The sequence below is a fragment of the Cervus elaphus genome, chromosome 24 (genome assembly GCF_910594005.1).
Source record: "Cervus elaphus chromosome 24, mCerEla1.1, whole genome shotgun sequence".
In the NCBI taxonomy this organism is placed as follows: Eukaryota; Metazoa; Chordata; class Mammalia; order Artiodactyla; family Cervidae; genus Cervus; species Cervus elaphus.
The window spans coordinates 68,363,203-68,383,986 of NC_057838.1; the positions used below are offsets into that span (position 1 = coordinate 68,363,203).

A 20,784-nucleotide genomic window follows, 5' to 3' on the forward strand; every position below is an offset into this window, starting at 1 on the left:
GCCTCCTTGGAGGCTGCCGGGCTGCCTCTCCTCTCCAGCCTGCACTCCCTAGGGTCTGATGCAGGACTGCCCCCACCACTGTTGTCTGGCCCAGCGCGGGCGGTGGTCGGCCAGAGCTGGCGGAATGGAAGAACAGATCAGTCTCCATCCTGGCCCTCTGTCAAGAGCCCAGCTCAGATCCCTCTTGCCCCAGGAGCATGGGTTTCGTTCAGCTTTGTCCTCCTACAGTCTCTGTGGAGGCTGGGTGCCCGACGCGTCCCCGCTGTTCCCAGGGCCTCCCTCTCTGTTACCGGCTGTACTTGTTGTCTTTTTCTTTTGCTTTCTCTGCTAGACTGGCCAGAGACCTCTCATTTGTTCACTCACTTACCAAATGTTTCCTCAGTGTTGGGCACTGGGCAGAATGATGACCCTGCGCAGGTTCCCTGCCTCTAGGGATTCCAAGCAGGGGTTGGGGACAGATGGGAAAACAAAGAAATACACATAATGCTCGGTGGGAAGGCTTATAATTACAGCATGGACGAGTGCTGTGGGGGCCCAGAGGGGTGTGAGACGCTCTGCTAGAAGGTATGGGAGGGCTCTCCAGAGGCAGGCGTAGCTGAGCCGAGGATCTGGGGACGAGGAGCAACTCCCCAGGGAGGCCGTGGGGGGCACTGCAGCCCCTGTGTGCCCAGCCAGGGGGTGGCGTGGGGTGGGAGAACCAATGTTTCTTCGTACCCAGGCCCACGAGCAGTGAGAAGGGGAGCCCAGACGTGGGAGGGGTCTCGAGGCCACCCACGCCAGCCCTGGGGGACTCTGTGGGCCTGACAGGGACAGCCTGGTGACTTGGCTGCTTTTCTCTCTTCTACCAAGACCTTCAGCAATGAGAGGAACAGGGGGTGCAAGTGGATGATGGACGATATGGGAGAGGGAGCCAAAAAGTGAACCCTGTGTGGGTGGGGGTGAGGACAGAGAGAGCAACAGAAAGACCAAGAGAGACCCAGGAAAAAAGCAATCACGTGGAGACATAAAGACACACAGAGAGCTCTCAGAAGCTGAGGTTGGCAAAGGCCGCCACCATCAGCTGAGCAGCCCTGAGGAAGCTCCCTCCCCACTCTGAGCCTGGTCATCCCATCACCAATGGGGAATCCTGCTGCGCCATCTCCCTGGGGTGCTGAAGAGCTGTCCTTGGAGGTGACCTCAAGGTGGCCCAGGATCTGGGAAGCCCTGGGACAGGACTGCACCCCTGTTTCTGCCTCCCTACCTGCCGCCAGCAGGATGGAGTTCATGAACTGGGACACTGTCTTCTGAAACCTCCTCTTGATCTCTGCCAGGGCCCGGCTCATCTTAGATATCTTTTCGTCCATGCCGCTCATTCTGCGGGTTATCTAGGGAGAGGCCAAGGGAAGGGTATCGTCAGCAGCCCCGCCAGAAGCCGTCTGCCCAGCCCAGTGACCACAGGGGTGGCCTTGGCACAGAGGATGTGCTGTCCCTGCAGGGGACCCACCTTGTCCCCTCGGCCAAGTGAATTCCTGCACGCTGACTTAACCCGCCTCAAGTGTCCCCCACCCCCAGGGGCGCCGGTTGGTCCGGGCAGAACTGTTCCTCGCCTTGGACCCCCACTGTGCTCTCCATGCAGTCTGAAGACAGAGGTCAGGTAGCCCTTTGTGATCAGCTGCGTGGAAGACTGCCTCCCCAAAAAGACTCCAACCTCCTGGAGGACAAGCATCAGCTCTCGGTCTTCTCTGTATCTGGGAGCCAATCACACAGAAGGCGCTCAGTTTATGTCTGTTGTATTATGAATATCTGGATGGACAAATGTTCTCGGGAGCCTCTGCTGCCTGCATGACCCTCAGAACCCTTTTCACCCTGCTGGCAGCTCTCAGCTGAGAGACTGTCGTGTACCAGGGTTCCATAGACTGACTGGTACCCATGGGCACCAGGCCAGGTCTCTAGCTCAGTGTGGGATTACTGCGAAGGGCCACTTTGGCTCCGAGGCTCCTATGAGGCAGTTGAGGCCACCCTGCAGGTCAACCTCTGCGGGCAAGGCTTCCGTAAATAATGCCCTGATTAACAGCAAAGCCTCAACCATCCTTCTGATGGTTGGTCCCAACCTCTGTCTCTGGGCTAATTTTATTTATTTTTAATTTATACCCACTCTTGCTTCCAAAAAGGATTTGAGGCAGTACTGGGTGAATAAAGCAGTTAAAATGAGGCATTTCCTTGCTTCCAAAGTGCTGCCTTGATAGAAATATTTAGTGAGGAGTCTGACTGCAGGGCCATAAAATCTGGGACTGCCACTCTGCCTGTCACTCTGATGGGTAGTTCCATCCAGGGTAATGTGTGTCTGGGGAACCATTTAACAAGTTTTCCAGTGACAGGGACTGTGAGGGAAGAGGCCACCTTACCCGCATCCCTAAGCTTCCCCGGATGGCCACAGGTTTGCTGATGGGTGACAGGTAGCCCCAAACACACACACACACACACACACACACACACACACACACATGATGGAACTGAACGGAATTTTAAAATCCCAGTAAAGAAGTGTGGGAAAGCTGGGTGGGCCTTTACACATCACTAAACAAATGGGGAATCTGAGACCCAGGAAGGGACGGTAGATGGGATGGCCCGAGGCCCCCTCCTAAACATGGTGCTCTCTCTCTCAAGATTTCACATAAAAATATTCTGAGATGCTTAACCTGCAAGCTAGGGTTGACATTTGAAAATCCTGTTACCCACAATAAGCCTGATATTTCTTCATTTGTTGTTTTTCCTGGTCAGAAGGCTGTAAAATCCAGTACACCACCCTGCATTCTCAAAGAGAAGGGGTTATGACGAGGACGCTTTGGGGCAAGTCAGTTTCCTCTGTCAACATCAACATCTAGACTATCACCTAGAATGCAGCAGTTTTCAGAAGCTGTTTTAATGTATCTATCCCTACACTAAATGTACCCAAGACAGCTATGCGTTTAGAGTTATAACATTTGTATATGATTTCAGTACCTTTAGACCATGAAATCTTTGCATCTTGTTTTATGTTGCTGGATATGTTCCAGTGTTTCCTACTTTACAGTCTATGAGAACTTAAATAGAATTTATATCCTGCTGTTGTGTGAAAATTGTATATCTAAATCTTAAGTATGTTGAATTGGTTCACAGTGCTCTTCATGTCTACTCTATCCTTCTACTTTTTCCAGTCTATTCATTCTATTAATTTTTGAGAGTTTCATGTTGAAACTCCAACTAAAATCTTAATTTCTCTACTTAGAAAATAACTATAACATCTAGTAGAACTGTATGTAAGTTTGTTCTGTATTTTTCAAATCTCCTGTAAATGTGTTCTCATACTTTTATAATTTAAAAAAATAAAAAAGAAAGAGTTACACTGTTCTTGTTAATAAACAACTTTCAGCTTCCTTCTGCACCATCAGCCTCTGTAAGCTTCCTGTAGTGGGAATTCCACCTTTAGATTCCCGCTGTAGATCTGCTAGAAATATAAAGTGAGCTGCACATGTGGTTTTAAATGTTCCTGAAACCACATTAAAAAGTTCTCAGAAGATGAAATCAATTCTAATAACATATTTATCTAACACAGTACGTCAAAAATATGATGACTGCAACATGTAATCAAAATAAACGATCAATAAGAACTGTGACATTCTCTTTCATACTGAGTCTTTGAAACGCGGCGTGTGCTTTCACTTCCAGCCCATCTCAGCCTCGAGTTGTCACACTTCAAGTGCTCAATAGGCATTTGTGACTCACAGCTACCGAGCTGGAACACAAGGCTCTGGACCTCTGATTCTAGCTCACGAAGGCTGCATTCAGTGAAGGAAACATAAGATGTGAACGACTGTGGGGCTTCCCGAGGCCCAGGGGGCATGTTTGGCATGTGGACTGAGAGTGACTCTCTCGGCTGTTTGACGAGGGTCTTCAGCTGCTCACGTGCTGGTTCTCAGCCCTGCTCCAAACGTGAGAGATGATCAGACAGGAGGGTGCCAGGACAAAGACGCATTACTGCAACTTTACGGGAACAAGCTTTTTCTATTACCTACTGCCTTGATAAGTCAATGCACATTTTAAAAATACAGTATAAAAAGGTTTTCAAGAAATATAGGCGTGGGACTGCATACATTCTGTGTACTTAGTCACCCAACAGTGACATTTAGAGTAAGAGCAGGGGACCAAATTGGCAGAATGGACTCAGTGCTCAGCACAGTCATTTGTCTCAGCCCACAGGGACTCAAAACCCTGGGGCTGCTTTGGTCTTTGGTGTGGGGAGTGTAGGCTGAAGTCACAGGCATCTGAGATTCCTGGCTGCTTGATGAGACCCTTGAATGAACCCAGCACCCCCTCAGCTCCCCTCTCTCCCCGACCCCAAGCCAGCGAAGCTACATCACAACCACAGTGATGCTTTTGCCCCTTTCGTTAGACTGAACATATTTCATAGACGAGAAGGAGTGAGGCTTCTTAAATATCCCTGGTGGCCAATCTAGCACATGGCAGGTGCCAATTTATGTTTATTGAATTAACTAATCAATTAAAAAAGTTGAAACGCTACTGAAATATAAGAAAAAACAGTGCAGCGCTTCCCTCCAGGAGAAACACAGGTGTCCTCTGTATCTTGTTCAGATAACACTGGTCTCCAATAATTGTCTGCCTCTCCTGTGCCCACAGAAAGGGAACCTGGGACACTTCTGAGAGTGAAAGTGAAGTGAGAGTCGCTCAGTCGTGTCTGATTCTTGCCACTATGTCCGATTCTACATAGTCCATGGAATTCTCCAGGCCAGGACACTGGAGTGGGTAGCCGTTCCCTTCTCCAGGGGATCTTCCCAACCCGGGGATCAAACCCAGATTTCCCACATTGTAGGCAGATTCTTTACCAGCTGGGCCACAGGGGAAGCCTGAGAGTGAAAGGGATGCTACTAATAATTTCTGGGCTGACAGGTGTAAACTGGGACTGGGCCGGGGAAGCCTGGGAGGTGTGGTCCCCCTGCTTCCACTCCAAGCAAGCCAATCCCTTGTGTGTAATGCCAGTGGCTGGTGCCACAAGGAGTCCTTGGCTACCCCAGTGTCTCACAGTGAATGTCAACTGTTCTCCTCTAGACTTTAAACTCCTGGGGGATCAGGGACTTTATCCCCTTCATCCTATCCATCTCTCTGCAATACTACGGACCAGGCACACAGGAGGTTCCATGAAGACCCAGTGAATGAAGAACTGGGTTTCTAGACTCTGCCACTGTCTCACCTGCCCCCTCAGCGAGTACTTCATCTAAAGCAGTCCTCATACTGAGTCCAGGGGCAACAGACACAGGCAGGAATCCCCAGTTCAGTAGAGAAGGCTGGCTTATAAATAAAGCAGTGTTGGAATGAGGTGAGTCACGGCTGGAGGGCTGAGTAAGGGGCCAGGACTCTACCTGGGATGGGCAAGGAGGTGGTGGAGAGGATCAACACATGGGCAGTGATTCTATCCAGCACCATTTCTCCCTCTTCCGGCAACAGCACCAGAATCTCCCTTCAGGAACACACTCCTGCCTAGTCCTTTGCCCAAGTGGTATACCAGGGACTGATCACACCCCTCGGCTCCTGGGCTGGACATGACACTCAAGCCTGGCCAGTGACAGCATCACACACTTCTGGCCACAGAGAACATTCCAGGCATGGGCACCAGATGGGGCTAATGATGTTGCTGTTGGCACCTCTGCTAGAACACATAGCAAAGAGAGGTTCTTTTTCTCTTGGGAAAACCAAAGCTGGAAGAACAATGAGCCCGGAGAGGCTCAGGACCATCTGGTCACCATAAGGTGAGAAAAACTCCTTGAGGACGAAGCCAACAGAGGGCAGAGCGAGGGGATGGGAAGACCTTATGGATCTCTGCGGGCGGATGCAGTGGTGTCTGGTGCCGCCTAGCTAGACTGACTTCGGTTTGCTCAGCCAGTGCTGCCTCCCGTGCTTAAGGTGCCTACGCTGGACTCTGAGGCGCCTGACAGACAGGCGGCACAGGTCTCACAGAGGAGGCAGCGCCGAGGTCTGACACCCGACGGTGAGCAGGGGAAGAGGTCAGGCCTGCCACGGGGTGAGGTGCTCTGGGCTCAGGCCCGGGTGACTGGTCTATGAGCCTTACCCGCTTATCGTGCGATATCCCGTGGGGACAGTTGCTGGCCGATATGGGGAGCGTTACTGTCTCGTTCATGGAGGTGAAGGTGACCGTCATAGAGTCCTGCCCGAGCACCGTCAGCTTCATTTGATCATTCACCTGCGGATGAAGGAACCAGGACTCGGTGGGTCCCTGCTTCCCCTGTCCCGCCTACTGCTTCTGACACACCGCAAAACACAAAACCCCTCTTGGCCTGGGGCTGAGGGAGCCGCGAGATCTCTCTGGTTATGACGTTAGAATCTTGCTTTTGTGGAGAAGACAGAAGAATCCCCATTTCTCTTTGAGGGATTAGTAGAAAAAGTAAGGATGTTTCTTTACCACTTCCCCTTCCCTTTCCAACACAAACCTGTAAGCAGCTGTGAAGGAGATGGAGGGATCCAATAGCCGAGTCAGCTCTTACCAGGTTGATTTCCCCCACAGAAATGGGAAAAAATACAACAAAACAACTATCCAAAGGATCATAAGAGTGAGCAAAAGCAGGCAGATTTCTGAGTCAAAACTTAAAAGGACCAACATGGGATGAGTTCTTTCTGGCCCAAAGACCCAAAGGACAAAACCTGGAGCAAATGACAGTCTCAGAAAAGTAAGGAGAGATTTACACAAGGGATAGAGAAATAGAGTCCCAGATGCTTTAATAATCAGTCCACAGCTCTAGCTGATCCCTGGACCATGTGTGAACAGTGCAGACTCAAGGCAGCTTACTTCCAGGGAAACAGAAAACTGAACTGAGATTTGAGCTGCTGCCCACTACTGGTGAGACAAAGTTTGCACTGTAACTCTAAGTCCACTGCCTATTAAAACAAAAACAATCAACACATCAGAACTCAGAGACTCCAAAACATAACATCCACAATGTCAGCAATCCAAAACGACTCAACGTGTGAAGAACCAGTGAAGTGTGAGCCATTCTCAAGGCAACAAATAACCAATCCTTTCTGATATGTCCCAGATGTTGAAATTAGCAGACAAAGCTTTATAGCAACTAATTTAACTATGTTTGATAAAGCAAAGAAAGATATACTTACAATGAAAAAATTAGGAAATCTCAGCAGAGAAACAGAAAATATAAAAAACAGCTAAATGGAAATTACAGAGTTGAAAATAAATACCTGGAATTTCTAACTTTCACAGGATTAGCACAACAGCAGAATGGAAATGACAGAATAAAGTCAGTGAACTTGGAGATATGTCCATGTAAATTATGTAATCTGAAAAATAAACAGAAAAATATGGAACAACAACAAAAATAGAGCTTCAAGGGCCTTCAGGACAATCTTAAAAGGTCTAAAATACATGTAATTGGAGTCTCAGAAGAGATGGAAAGAGATTGGAGCACTCCTGCCCCCCCAAAGTAGGGAGAGAAGACTTCCCAAATTTGATGAAAGATGTGAATTTACAGATTAAAGAAGCTCAGTAAATCCCACACAGAATTTATATGAAGATAACCACATGCAGACATAGCATAGTCAAACTTATAAAACAAAAACAGAAAATCTTGAAAGCAGCTAGAGAAAATGAACAATGATTTAAATAACCACAGATTTCTCATCAGAAACTATGGAGGACAGACACAATGGAACATCTTTAAAATGCTAATTTTTTAAGAAGTCAAACAGAATTCCATACCCAGCAAAAATGTTTTTTCATAAAAACATTTTCCACATGAAAAACAACAGAATTTGTTGCCAGAAGATATTCATTTCAAGAAATGCTAAAGGAAGTTCTTCAGGCTGAAGAGAAATGATACCAGGAGGAAAATGGATTTTCAGGGAGGAATGAAAATGCTGGGAATGGTAAACATCTGGGCAGAAACAAACTGGCCACTGCAGCCTTCAAGACAGCAAGCAAACTCCTCAGCCTCACATCCAGCGCCTCTTGCCCCCACCCCATGACACACACAGCTCCTGGCTTCTTTTCTTGCACGAAAAGCACCCATGAACTTTTAACAATGCCATACTGATGCCTAGCTCTGGAGAAGCTGTTCCTCTACCCAGAGTTCTTCCCCTCCTTCATATCTGTATCTCTGAAAACAGTATGCACACTCGTGTTACCCCTCAAGGCCACCTTGTCCTCCAGGCCACTCCTGACTGCACCAGACTCTGCTGTGCATCTCTGCATGCAGCTCTAGGGCCTAGAAGAATGAACTGAAACACACTGCTGAAACGCGTCAGTGATGTTGAAGCACCCTCCCCACCATTGTTTCATTTAGTTCTCACAAAAGCAGTGTGAGGCAAGGACGGAGGCTCTGGTGACCCACCTTGTACTGATGAGACACCAAGACTCAGAAAAGCTGAGTGGTTTTTAGAAAGCCGCACAGCCAGGGTTCGGCAAGACATTAGCACTTGGCTCCTCAGATCCTCATCCCAGTTCTCTGTCTACTTGGCCACACTGACATATAACATATGGTGCCTGCTTGCGAGCAACTTACAATCTTTTTGAATTGTAAACTTTTCACACAACTACAAAATGTTAAATATTAAGGCAATAACAATACACCTCTGGACTGGGGAGCTGGGACCTGGTCAAGCAATAGAAAGACTTGTGAAAACTACAAAATCCAGAACCTGTGGAAGACTAACTGACTCCGGATCTCTCTGGAGCTGTGTCTGGGGTCTGTATTTCTGCTAAAAGTGCCATGGGTATTCAGCCACAACTTAGAACCTCTTCACTGCATAACTAATTGTCCAATGACTGAAATTCCTCATTTCAGTGTGGACTATCTTTTAATCCAGACAGTGGGCCCTAGAAGAAGAGAGAAATGGGTGTGAACTGGAGAGCCACAAAGATAGGAAGTCTGAGTAGGGCTTTGAAGGAAGAATGATTTGGATTGGCAGAGAGAGAAGACATACTTCAGGCCAATGGGGTGGGAAAGATGAGTCATGTTCAAAGACTTGAATGTTTCTAAACAGAGGTATGGACTACAGGAATTGACTTATAAGAATGAGAATCCAGTGGCCAATGTAGAGGATGAACAGGAAGGGCATGAGATAGGTTGCGTGAGCCCCACCATAAACTCCAAGAGTGACTCTGTCTGTAACTCTTACCTTGGGTGGATTCTATGTTCTATGATCTTTCTCTGAATCCCAACCCACAAGCTAATCCCTGCCTCACAGTGCTTAGCGTCCTCTACCACATATTATTCCCCTAGGCTTCTAAGTTCCTTGAGGGGTATAATCTATCTTTCTATCCCCAAGGTTGGTGATTTTACACAATGGGTGATTTTCGTCCCTCAGAGAACCTCTGGCACTGTCTGGAGATATTTTTGGTTGTCATAACTAGGAGAGTGGGTATCACTGGCATCTGGGGTGATACTGATAAATATCCTACAATGCACAGTTATCACAAAGAATTACCCATCTCAAAATGTCAGTGGTTCCAGGGATGAGAAACTCTGCCATAGGTAAAGTGATAAGCACACCTAATTTGCTTTATTAGTAAATTAATGTAATCAGTTATTATTTAGTATTAGTAATTCAACATTAACTTATTACCCAGTAAATCTTTGAAAAATAGCTTAACAACCAAAAGAATGAAAAAAGGATTTTTGTCTATCAGCTACCTTTAATGCTCAGGTTTCTTTATTTCACAGATAGTAAATTACAAAAACAAACACTGACAAGGACCAACATAATATTAACTTTTCTTACTGCCACATTAGACATTAAAAATAAAACTACATTTAAAATAAAACTATCAACTACTGTAACAGTTAATTCCTAAAATAAAGGACATTTTTAACTATAAAACATAATATTGTTAATAATAAAAATACAATAGGAAGAATATTACTAAGAAAGGTCAGTACAACAGTTTCTGCAGGCAACTGAAACTTTCACTTCAGCCAATCGTGGGCCCATCAACGTGGGAACCTCTGGATGAGATTACAAGCTCCTAGAGGCCAGGGCTCCCGTCACACAGGCAGCCTCCTGGCTCTTAATGTCCTACCTCTGCTGCCCACCCCTACCTTGTATTCCAGAGAGAGTAAAGTCTCCGTCTTGGAAGTCCAGCTCCACTTGTGGACTACGTAGCCCTTGTGGTCGTTGGTGATCCCACCTTCCTCGTCCAAGACCAAGACGTATGGGCAGCTAGGAGAGATACATAAATGAGGAGCTGCCTCCATGCCCTTGAAGGAAGCCCTCATCACTACAGGCTATCAGCAGGCAGGACGCTGAGACTCTGCCCTAGATGGAGGAACTGTGGACTCTTGCAAGTAGCCCCACTTCCCCTGCCTAACATGGTCTGAGGTCCCTTCACATCTGTTGATGCTACTTGGGGGAGTCTGCTAGGAAGCGCAGGTCTGAGGGAGACGGTGGAGACTCAGGCTAAACCCAAGGGAGACAGAAATGGAATGTGTGCCTGCAGCCCAGGAGCTTGAGCATGTTAAGAAAGATCTCAGGCACTAAAATGGGAAATGGAACATATGTCTCATGAAAGTTAAGTCATTCCTTCCAACACAGCTCCTTAAGAGTATCAAACAAAATGCATATTTGGCTGCCAAGAATATGTGCTACCCATGGCCTCTCCTTCACTGTTTCCTAGTATAAAACACTTCTCTTCCCTAAAGAATTCTTCCATGAACCTAGCTGCCAGTCAAGATCTCAGTGTTCTGGGGGAACAAGTGGAGTAGGACTTGGGGAGTTTCTCTTCTCGTTGGCTGTGACATGGATCCAGCAGGGAAGGGCCTCAGGGCATCCGTGTCCTTGAGGCCCCACTTGGGCCCTGCCACGCTGCCTTCCTAGACTTCTGGATGTGGCCTGGCCCCTCCTTTTACCAGGAGCTCCTACTTTCTACCTCACTGCCCCACTTCATTACCCTGAGATTCTTCCATGGGGCCAAGATTCCTCCCACCTACTCACCGGGCCTTTAAGTTGTAGTGAACACAGCCCTGGCCTTCAGCATTGAACAGGGCCAGGAAGGAGAAGCTGGGTGTGTCATTAAAGAGGCAGGTGATGGCTCTCCCTCTGCAGCATGTGGGGATCTGACACACGGCGATGTTTCCAGAGGGATAGCTGGCAGAAATGGTTAAGCAGAAATAACAGAAACTCTCCAGGTTCTGCTCTCAGGTGCCTTACGGAAAGCACAACATTGTAAAGCAACTTTCCTCCAATTAAAATACAAATTAAAAAAAAATCCCAATGTATGCATCACAGGAGTCCCGAAGATCAAGTAGGGGGACAGAAAGAATGTTTGAAGATATAACAGTTAAAAACTTTTCCGGGAAGATATGACTGTATGTGTTCAAGAAACTCAACAAACTCCAAGTACAATAAATTCAAACAGAGCTACACTGAGACACATTATTATCAAATGGCATAAAGACAAAGACTCTTGAAAGCAGCAAAAGAAGAGACCTGTCATGTACAAAGAATCCTTAATATGATTGGCCAATTTCTCATCAGAAGACAAGGAGGCCAGAGGTACTGGGATGTAATATTTAAAGAGCTGAAAGAAAAAAAGCTATCAACCAAGACTTCTATATTGAGTAAAACTATTCTTCAAAATGAAGAAGAAATTAAAAGTTTCCAGATAAACTAAAGCTGAGGGAGTTAACCACTAATACACCTGCCCAACAAAAAATGCTAAAAGTTCTTAAGGCTGAAATGAAAAAACCATTTATTGTTGTTTTTCAGTCACTAAGTCATGACTGACTTTTTGCGACTCCATGGACTGCAACACACCAGGCTCCTCTGTCCTCCACTGTCTCCCAGAGTTTGCTCAAATTCATGTCCATTAAGTCAGTGATGCCATCTAACCATCTCATCTTCTGCCTCATCCTTCTCCTTTTGCCTTCAATCTTTGCCAGCATCAAGATTTTTTTCCAGTGAATCGGCTCTTTGCATTAGGTGGCCAAAGTATTGGAGCTTCAGCATCAGTCCTTCCAATGCATATTCAGGACTGATGTCCTTTAGGGTTGACTGGTTTGATCTCCTGGCAGTACAAGGGACTGTCAAGAGTCTTCTCCAGCACCACAATTTGAAAGCATCGGTTCTTCAGCAATCAGCCTTCTTTTATGGTCCAGCTCTCATATTTATACATGACTACTGGAAAAACCACAGCTTTGACTATATGGAACTTTGCTGGCCAAGAGATGTCTCTGCTCTTTAATATGCTATCTAGGTTGGTCATAGCTTTCCTTCCAAGGAGTGTTTTTTAATTTCATGGCTACATTCATTGTCTGCAGTGATTCTGGAGCCCAGGAAAATAAAATCTGCCACTGCTTCCACTTTTTCCTCTTCTGTTTGCCATGAAGTGATGGGACCGGATGCCATGATCTTAGTTTTCTGAATGTTGAGTGGTAAGCCAGCTTTTTCACTCTCCTCTTTCACCCTCATCAAGAGGCTCTTTACTTCCTCTTCACTTTCTGCCATTAGAGTGGTATCATTTGCATATCTGAGGTTACTGATATTTCTCCTGATAATCTTGATTCCAGCTTGTGATTCATCCAGACTGGCATTTTCCATGGTGAACTCTACATATAAGTTAAATAGGCAGGGTGACAATTTACAGCTTTGTCATACCCCTTTCCCTATTTGGAACCAGTCCATTGTTCCATGTCCAGTTCTAACTGTTGCTTCTTGACCCACACACAGGTTTCTCAGAAGAGAGTTAAGGTGGTCTGGTACTCCTATCTTTTCAAGAATTTTCCACAGTTTGCATGATCTGCACAGTCAAGGCTTTAGTGTAGCCAGTGAAGAGATGTAGATGATTTTCTGGAATTCCCTTGCTTTCTCCATGATCCAATGAATGTTGGCAATTTGATCTCTGGTTCCTCTGCCTCTTCGAAATTCAGCTTGTACATCTGGAAGTTCTCAGTTCAGGTACTGTTGAAGCTGAGTTTGAATGATTTGGGACATAATACTGCCAGGATGTGAAAACACACTTGACAATAACTCAAAGACATACAAAGGAACAGAGAGCTCTAGCAAAGGTAACTACATAAGTAAATACATTATTCAGCTTTATATTATCTATGGTTTATAATTATTCTTTCCCATATGATTTGAAAGAACAATTACATAAAATAATAATTGCAAATCTATGTTAACAGTACACAATGTATATATAAAGAGTTATTTTCTGTTAATAATAAAACAAAGGAGGAGGAATGGAGCTGTATAGGAGCAGAGTCTTATATGCTATCAAGGTTATGTTGGTATTTACTCAAACTAATTTGTTGTCAATTGTAATTAATTTCTTGCGGCTATTGTAACTAAGTACCACAAATTGGATGACTTAAACAGCAGAAGTTTATTCTCTCATGGTCTGGAGTCTAGAAATTGAAATCGAGGCGCTGACAGGGCCATGTTCTCAGAGGCTCTGGGGAAAAACACTTCCTTGCCTCTTCCTATTTTTCTGGTGGTTACCAAGAATCTTCAGGATTCCTTTGTTTACAGATGCATCATTCTAACCTTTATCTCAATCATCACATGATCTTTTTCTCTGTGTGTTTGTTTTCTCTTCTTATGGGGACACCAGTAGATGAGGGCTCACTCTAATCCAAAATGACTGCATCTTAATAATTATATCCCATTATACCAGGGAACCACTAAGAAAATAACTAGAAAATACGGAGAAAGATAAATCAGAGCGCTATGATATAATTCAGCAATTCCACTCTTGGGTATATATCCGGAGAAAAACATGGTCCGAATGAGCACCCCAGTCTTCACTGCAGCATTGAGTACAATAGCCAAGACATGGAAGCAACCTAAATGTCCACTGACAGATGAATGGATAAAGAAAGATGTGGTACATATATACAATGGAATATTACTCAGCTGTTAAAAAGAACGAAATAATGCCATTTGCAGCAACATAGATGGACCTGGAGATTATCATACTAAGTGAAATAAGTCAGAGAAAAACAAATATCATATGATACTGCTTATATGCAGAATAAAAAAAAAAACAGTACAAATGAACTTATTTACAAAACAGAAATATAGCCACAGATGCAGAAAACAAGCTTGTGGTTACCAGGAGGGAAAGTGTGTGTGGGGAGATAAACTGGGAGACTGGGGTTGACATATACACATCACTAGATAAAAAGTAGAAAACTAAGGACCTACTGGGTGGCACAGAGAATTGTTCTCAATACTCTGCCATGACTAATACGGGGAAAGAATCTTAAAAAGAGTGGATATAGTAAATCAACTATATATCAACTTTTAAAAAGATGAAAAAAATTGAAAAGAGTGGAGATTCACCTCACTGTACAGCAGAAACTACTAACATTGTAAATCAATTATGTTCCAATAAATTTTTAAAAAATATTTAAAGGAGAATGATGTCAATTCAACAACTGAACCTTCCACTGTAATGAACTATTAAAAGAAGAGCAAAGTAAAACTGAAGCTAGCAGAAGAAGGAAATAATATAAGAAGAGAAAACAAAGAACAGAAAAAGACAATAGAGAGAACCAACAAAACCCCAAACTGTTTCTCTGAAAAGACCTGTGACATTAACAAAACTCTAGCTAGACTGGGGCGGTAGCGGGCGGGAGGAAGACTCAATCCAACAGCCGCACTTGTGTTTTGGCCATTTGGTCACAGTGACACAGATGCTGTCCTTCAGGATCACTGGGTCCCACTTCGTCATTTTATAATGGAGAGGAGTAAGGCCCAGAGGGATGCAGTGGCTTGGGCAGGGTCACCAAGAACTGGGCCTAGAATCCAGGCCTCCTGGGACTCCCACAGTGGAACTACATTAATGGCCAGGATGTGATGATCATGGGGATTAGGTCAGGCACACCGGCGCCGATGGCTCAGGTCTCCAGCAGGAGACCTTCAGGATTCTGCAGCAGGGGAGTGAGTATGGATCCCAGCAGGTTGACCTGCGGTCCCCCAAACCCCTGATCTGTACTAGTTCACCCCCTCTGATGGCAGCTTAACTCACAGATACAGGCTTCATGAGCTCTGGGGAACGCTCCCATTCCATGCAGTGTGGCGTCAGAGAGGGGAGCAGCAGCTGCCTAAGAAGGAGTGTGCTGGGTCAACATACAGGGTGCCCTGGAAGCGGGGCTGAGCAGAGGGTGATGAATGCTCTCATTTATGGCCAGAGAAACAATAGGACTCCTGTGACAGGCACTGTAGTTCTGGATGCCCAGTTCAGTGGAGAGGAAGTCAAAGAAAATGAGGGGGCCATGGCCGGCAGACCTGCTGAGCCGCCTGTTGAGACAGCTCAGAGAGCCACCCCCTCTGCCAAAAGTGGTGGACCCTGTATGCTTAGTGGTTTTATTAGTAAAATGAGCTTTCCCTCTGGCTTCCAGAACCCCTGTCCTGCTCTCTGTGGGAGGGAATATCCTGAAAGGCATAAAAATGGTGCAAGGAAGAGGGCCCTCAATAGAGGTCAGGAGACCCTGGACCCAGGCCTGGCTCTGCCACCAATTTCCCCTGTGGCATTGGGTGAGTCACCCCTCTGGGTCTTGATTTCCCTGTTGCTGCAACGAAGGGACAAGAATGAAGAGATTGGTATCTCTCTGCATCTCGTCCAACTGAGGCTGCAGAGTCTGGAGTAAACACTCTGCCCTCTCTGGCCTCGGAGCCTTGCTGACAAACAGGCTGTACATCTGAGTCCAGTCCAGCTCTAGAGCATGTTGGGGAGAGGGCGACAGGGCCCCCGTAAGGAGCATAGGGTCCAAGGTGCCTTCCTGATACACTGTTTCTCCCCCGGATTGTTCTCCAAAGGGAGCCCTCTCTTACCATCCACACCCAAATTCAAACTCCCTTCCCTCATTTCAGAAGAAAGCAATATTCAAGTTGCTCCCTCTAAGGTAAAGTGGCACCTTCATCCTATTCATCATCACATATGATACTCGATAAGCATTTGTGAAAGAAAAAAGCAATCTGACTCCATTCACTCTAAAATATGCATAACCCTCAGTATTTACCCGCCAAAAAGGATTTGCATATTAGACTCTCAGTTTTCCTCAACCTAGCGTTCGAAAATCCAGGTATACAGACAGATTGTGGAGGTCTGCAGACCCCCTGCAATCACAGCGATGTTTTTCATGCATGTCTCAGTGCATGTTTCTAGGAGAGGGTCTACACCTTTCACCAAATTCTCGAAGAGACAGTGTCCCCCTGTGCCACTCCCACACCCCTAGGCTGGGACCCAGCTGCCCATGTGCCCATGAACGTAGACAGGCTTCTGCTGCAGAGCAACCTGGGCAGGCACATGCCAGGTGGGGTTCTGGGGTGCGGGTTAGACTCCACAAATACATGGATCTTGTGGGCAAAGTATTCAAGAACCACAGGGCTCACCCAATGAGCCTGGAACAGAAAGACGAAGACTCTCCCACCTGGACTGAGGGGCTCCCTATCACCTTGTCTCAGCTAGAGATGCTCTGTGTCTCTAACCTCTTCTTCCTGGGGGAGCCTCGAAGGCAGAGACCACTGCTACACCCCCAGCCCAGACTGACACGCCATCACACACAGCTGGCTTTGATGCAACCTGCTTGACAGGACCTGAACTGGAGGCTTGACTCTCAGGACTTCTTCCTCTGACCTGGGCAAATTCTTAACGCCCTGGAGCACCAGTCACCAGGCTTCTCTGATCAGCTGAAAAGCCAAAGGAAACACCCCGGCTTTGTCAAACCCTGGAGTTCTCTGGGCTGAGCTGCTGGGGAGAAAGTACCGAACAAAAGGATACTAAACGAAGGAGGACCCGTCGTAGAAGGAGTAGTGCAACTTGATGAACTTCCTGGGTCCCTTCCACTCCAGAGAATGCCGGCCGAAGTGGAGGTGGTGGGCGGAAGGCTGGTGAGGGATGGGCGCAGAAGTCTGAGCACCTGGAGGGTGAGGGTGGTGGGAGCTGTGGGTCTGAGCATCGCCTTTGGGGGTCGACATTAGATGCGGGGGCATCTTTGCCCTGTAGTTGCGTATGACGATGGGGTAGAAGATATTCCTCCCTTTCCATGAGACCCTTTCGGCTTCTCTGCAGGGAAGGAGATCAACATGTCTTCTAGCCACTTGGCTCTCACTCACCCTGGAGCCCCTCCCCAGCTCCTGAGACTCCCATCCCATCTCTCTGTCCCCGGAGGACCTTTTCCCACCCCAACACCTCATCCTCACAGGTAATGCTTTTAGGAAGAACTGGGAAGGACTGTACCCCTGTCAGACTAGTCCTGGCCTCATTTCCACCTTTTGCACAGTGGTGGAGACCCATGGGGTGGGCCTGTGTGCAGAATGGGGTGGGAAGCTGGAGGCTTTGATCCCCTCCCAATCCTGAGGTTACAAATGAAGACAGCTTCCTTCTGAAATGTCACAGTCACGAGCAAACTGGGTGGCTGCCCTCTACCCAAGCTCTACAGCTGCAGAGACAGTCGCCTGGAAGCTCCAGGACACATATATGCTTAGATGTGACTACATTTGAAGTCCTTCATGGGCCTTGTTCCAGGGAACAAGGGAAATGCAGGCTCACTTGCTAGGACTCGTGACCCACAAACTCATAAATATCATTAATCACCCATGTAGATATGTTTTGAGAGGTGTTTCTTTTTTTTCCAAAGAGAACATCTAACAAATTATGTTAAGAAATAAACATGCTTAACTATAAGAGTGTGTAAATTATAAGAAGCCATGCAAAGGGGTCTCACTGGTGAGGAGGCAAAAAGCATTGCCCTGGGTCAGGCTCACTGAGTGGGAGGACCTCAGACAAAGCTTTACTACCATGCACTTGGGGTAGTACCTCAGTTTCCTCATCTGCAGAACGAGCATAAACCTACCTCTCCATAAGGTTATAGCAGGACGGCAAAGGACTAGGGATGTGCGTGTGAGGGATGACAATCACCCCTCCACTGGCTCTGGGGGCACTGGGTGGCCAACTTGCCCAGGACCCCCTTCCGCACACACAGGCCATGCCCTCCTTTCCCACCTGCCCCAACCACTAAGGCACTCACATAATGCGACACATCTCCTGCAGCTTCTCCCGGGCTTCAGGGCAAGGGTCGCTCAACTCGGTAACCTCAGAGCTAGAGGTTCCCACTCCTGCTCCTCGCTGCGGGGATGCCAAAGCATCGTCCGTAGTTTTGGGTTTGCCTGTAGCTGGAGACGAAGAGGTTAAGGACAGTTTGAGACAATGGTTTCTCAAGATGTCTGGGGACAGCAGGAGAGCTGCATCCTTTGAGAGTCAAAATAACTGGGAATCATTTATGCTTCCAGAGATAGGAACTCCCAGCAGGTCTTATGAAACAGGCGTCACTCCGTGAGTCAACCAACTGTGTGTCAGGAACATTCATGCAGGGTGGTGAATCCAGCGATGTTTCCCCAAGGGCGGCCTGGTTCTGGATAGGGAGAGGACACCCATGGCTGCCGTGGATACAGAAGGGATTCCTTGTGATACTTCAGACTTAAGGCAAAAAGCCTCAATTCCAGTTCAAGGAACAAGCTTCAACACTTCTGTGATGCTGGCTTATCTCAGCCTTCAGCAGAGGGCAGAGTGTATCGACTGAGACTTGGAATGTGATGTTTTGGAGTTTTCTGCTTGTGTTTCTGGTAAAATACATGTAACAAAAACTTGCCAACTTCATTTTTAAGAGGCCAGTTCAGAGATATCAAATACATTCAAGGTGTTGTGCAACTGTTATCATCATCCATTCCCACAACTCTTTACATTTTGTAAAATTTAAACTGTAGCAATAACTCCCCATTCTCCCCTCCCCTCAGCCCCTGGCAACTGCCAGTCTAACTTTGTATCTTTGTGATTTTGACTACTCTAAGGACCTTGTACAAGTGGAGTCATACAGTATTTGTCTTTTTTGTGACTGGAATATTTCATGTGGTATAATGTCCTCAAGGTTCACTGATGTTGTAACAATATTGCTTCCCTTGTAGCTCAGTTGGTGAAGAATCTGCCTGCAGAGCAGGAGACCCGGGTTCGATCCCTGGGTTGGGAAGATCCCCTGGAGAAGGAAATGGCAACCCACTCCAGTATCCTTACCTGGAAAATCTCATGGACAGAGGAGCCTGATGGGCTGCAGTCCATGGGGTCACAAAGAGTCGGGCACAACTGAGCGACTAACACTTAATTAGTCGTTCAATAAATACTAAACTAAACAATACTGCAGGATTCCCTTCCTTTTTAAGGCTGAACAATATTCCATAGGTACAGACAAAATTTTATTTTTTGACCGCACCATGTGGCATGTGGATCTTAGTTCCCCAACCAGGGATCAAACTCAAGCCCCCTGCCCTGGAGGCATGGCATCTCGACCACTGGATCTCCAGGGATGACCCATGACCAACTATTCTTTATCCATCATTTACTGATGGACAGTTGAGTTCCACCCATGTTTTAGCTACTGTGGATAAAGCTGCTATGAACACTTGCACAAACATCTCTTTGAGACCCTGCTTCTAATTCTTTTGGGTATATGCTGACAATTGAAATCACTGGATTATATGGTAATTCCATGTTTAATTTTTGAGGAACTGCCATACTGTTTTCCACAGTAAACCTGGCTGTGCCATTTTACATTCCTACCAACAGTGTACAAGGGTTCCAGTATCTCTACATTTTCACCAGCACTTGTTTTCTGGTTTTTGACAGTAATCATCCTACTGGGGGTGAGGTAGTATCTCACTGTAGTTTTGATATCCATTCTCCCAATAGTTAGTGATGTTGAGCATCTTTTAATGTGTCTATGGGCCACCTATATCTTCTTTGGAGAAATGTCTATTCAAGTCTTTTGCCCATTTTTGAATCAGGTCGTTTTTTCGTTCTTGAGTTTGAGAAGCTCTCTATATATTCTGGATATTACTCCCTCATCAGACATGATTTGCAATTATTTTCTGCCATTCTGTGGACTCTCTTTTTTACTTTGTCAATAGTGTCTTCTGATGCACAAAATTTTAAAAATCCATGAAATGCTATGTGTCTATGTTTCCCTTTCTTGGCCAATGCCTCTGGTGACATACCCACAGGAATGAGTCACTGGATCAGGGATTAGATCACGGATTCACTGAGCCATGAATCATTGTGAAACCCAATGTCATCATGTTTTTGTCTCATTTTCTTCTAAGCGTTTTATTGTTTTAGGTCTTACATTTAAGTCCTTGATCCATTTTGAGTTAACTTTTATATATGGTGTTAGGTAAGGGTCCACCCTCATTCTCTTGCATGTGGATATCCAGTTTTCCCATCACCATTTGTTGAAAAGCCTATCTTTTCCCCATTGAATGGTCTTGGAACCCTGTCAAAAATCATTTGCTCATATATGTAAAAATTTATTTCTGGGTTTTCTACTCCATTTCATTGGTTAATATGTCTGTCATGGTGACAATATTGCACTATTTTGATGAGTTCAGCTTTGCAGTAAGTTTTGAAATTGTGTGAGTCCTCCAATTTTACTGTTCTTTTTAAAAATATTTATTTGCTTTTACTTATCTATGTGGCTGTGCTGGGTCTTAGCTGTGGCCTGCAGGATCTTTGGTCTTTGTTGCAGCATGCACGATCTTCCAGTTGCAACATGTGGGATCCACTTCCCTGGCGAGGGACTGAACTCAGGTCCCTGCATTAGGAGCACAGAGTCTTGGCCAATGGACCACTAGGGAAGTCCCCTGTCGCTCTTTTCAAGATTTTTTCTGACTACCCAGTGGTCTCTTGAGATTTCTTATAACTTTTAGGACGAGTTTTTCTATTTCTTCAAA

The 20,784-nt window shown here is 46.1% G+C and overlaps 1 protein-coding gene across 5 annotated transcripts in view; it reads right to left on the reverse strand.

Moving 5' to 3' along the window:
- C24H3orf20 (chromosome 24 C3orf20 homolog) overlaps positions 1–20,784 on the reverse strand; it is a 51,556-nt gene that overhangs the window by 16,922 nt on the left and 13,850 nt on the right. For all 5 annotated transcript variants that reach the window (XM_043886699.1, XM_043886698.1, XM_043886697.1 and 2 more), the window contains 6 exons: positions 18,036–18,180; positions 16,787–17,071; positions 10,993–11,145; positions 10,101–10,221; positions 6,104–6,235; positions 1,241–1,364 (listed from right to left, as the gene is read on the reverse strand). In XM_043886699.1, the coding sequence (XP_043742634.1) occupies positions 1,241–1,364; positions 6,104–6,235; positions 10,101–10,221; positions 10,993–11,145; positions 16,787–17,071; positions 18,036–18,180 (960 nt within the window). The remainder of the gene's footprint in view (positions 1–1,240; positions 1,365–6,103; positions 6,236–10,100; positions 10,222–10,992; positions 11,146–16,786; positions 17,072–18,035; positions 18,181–20,784) is intronic.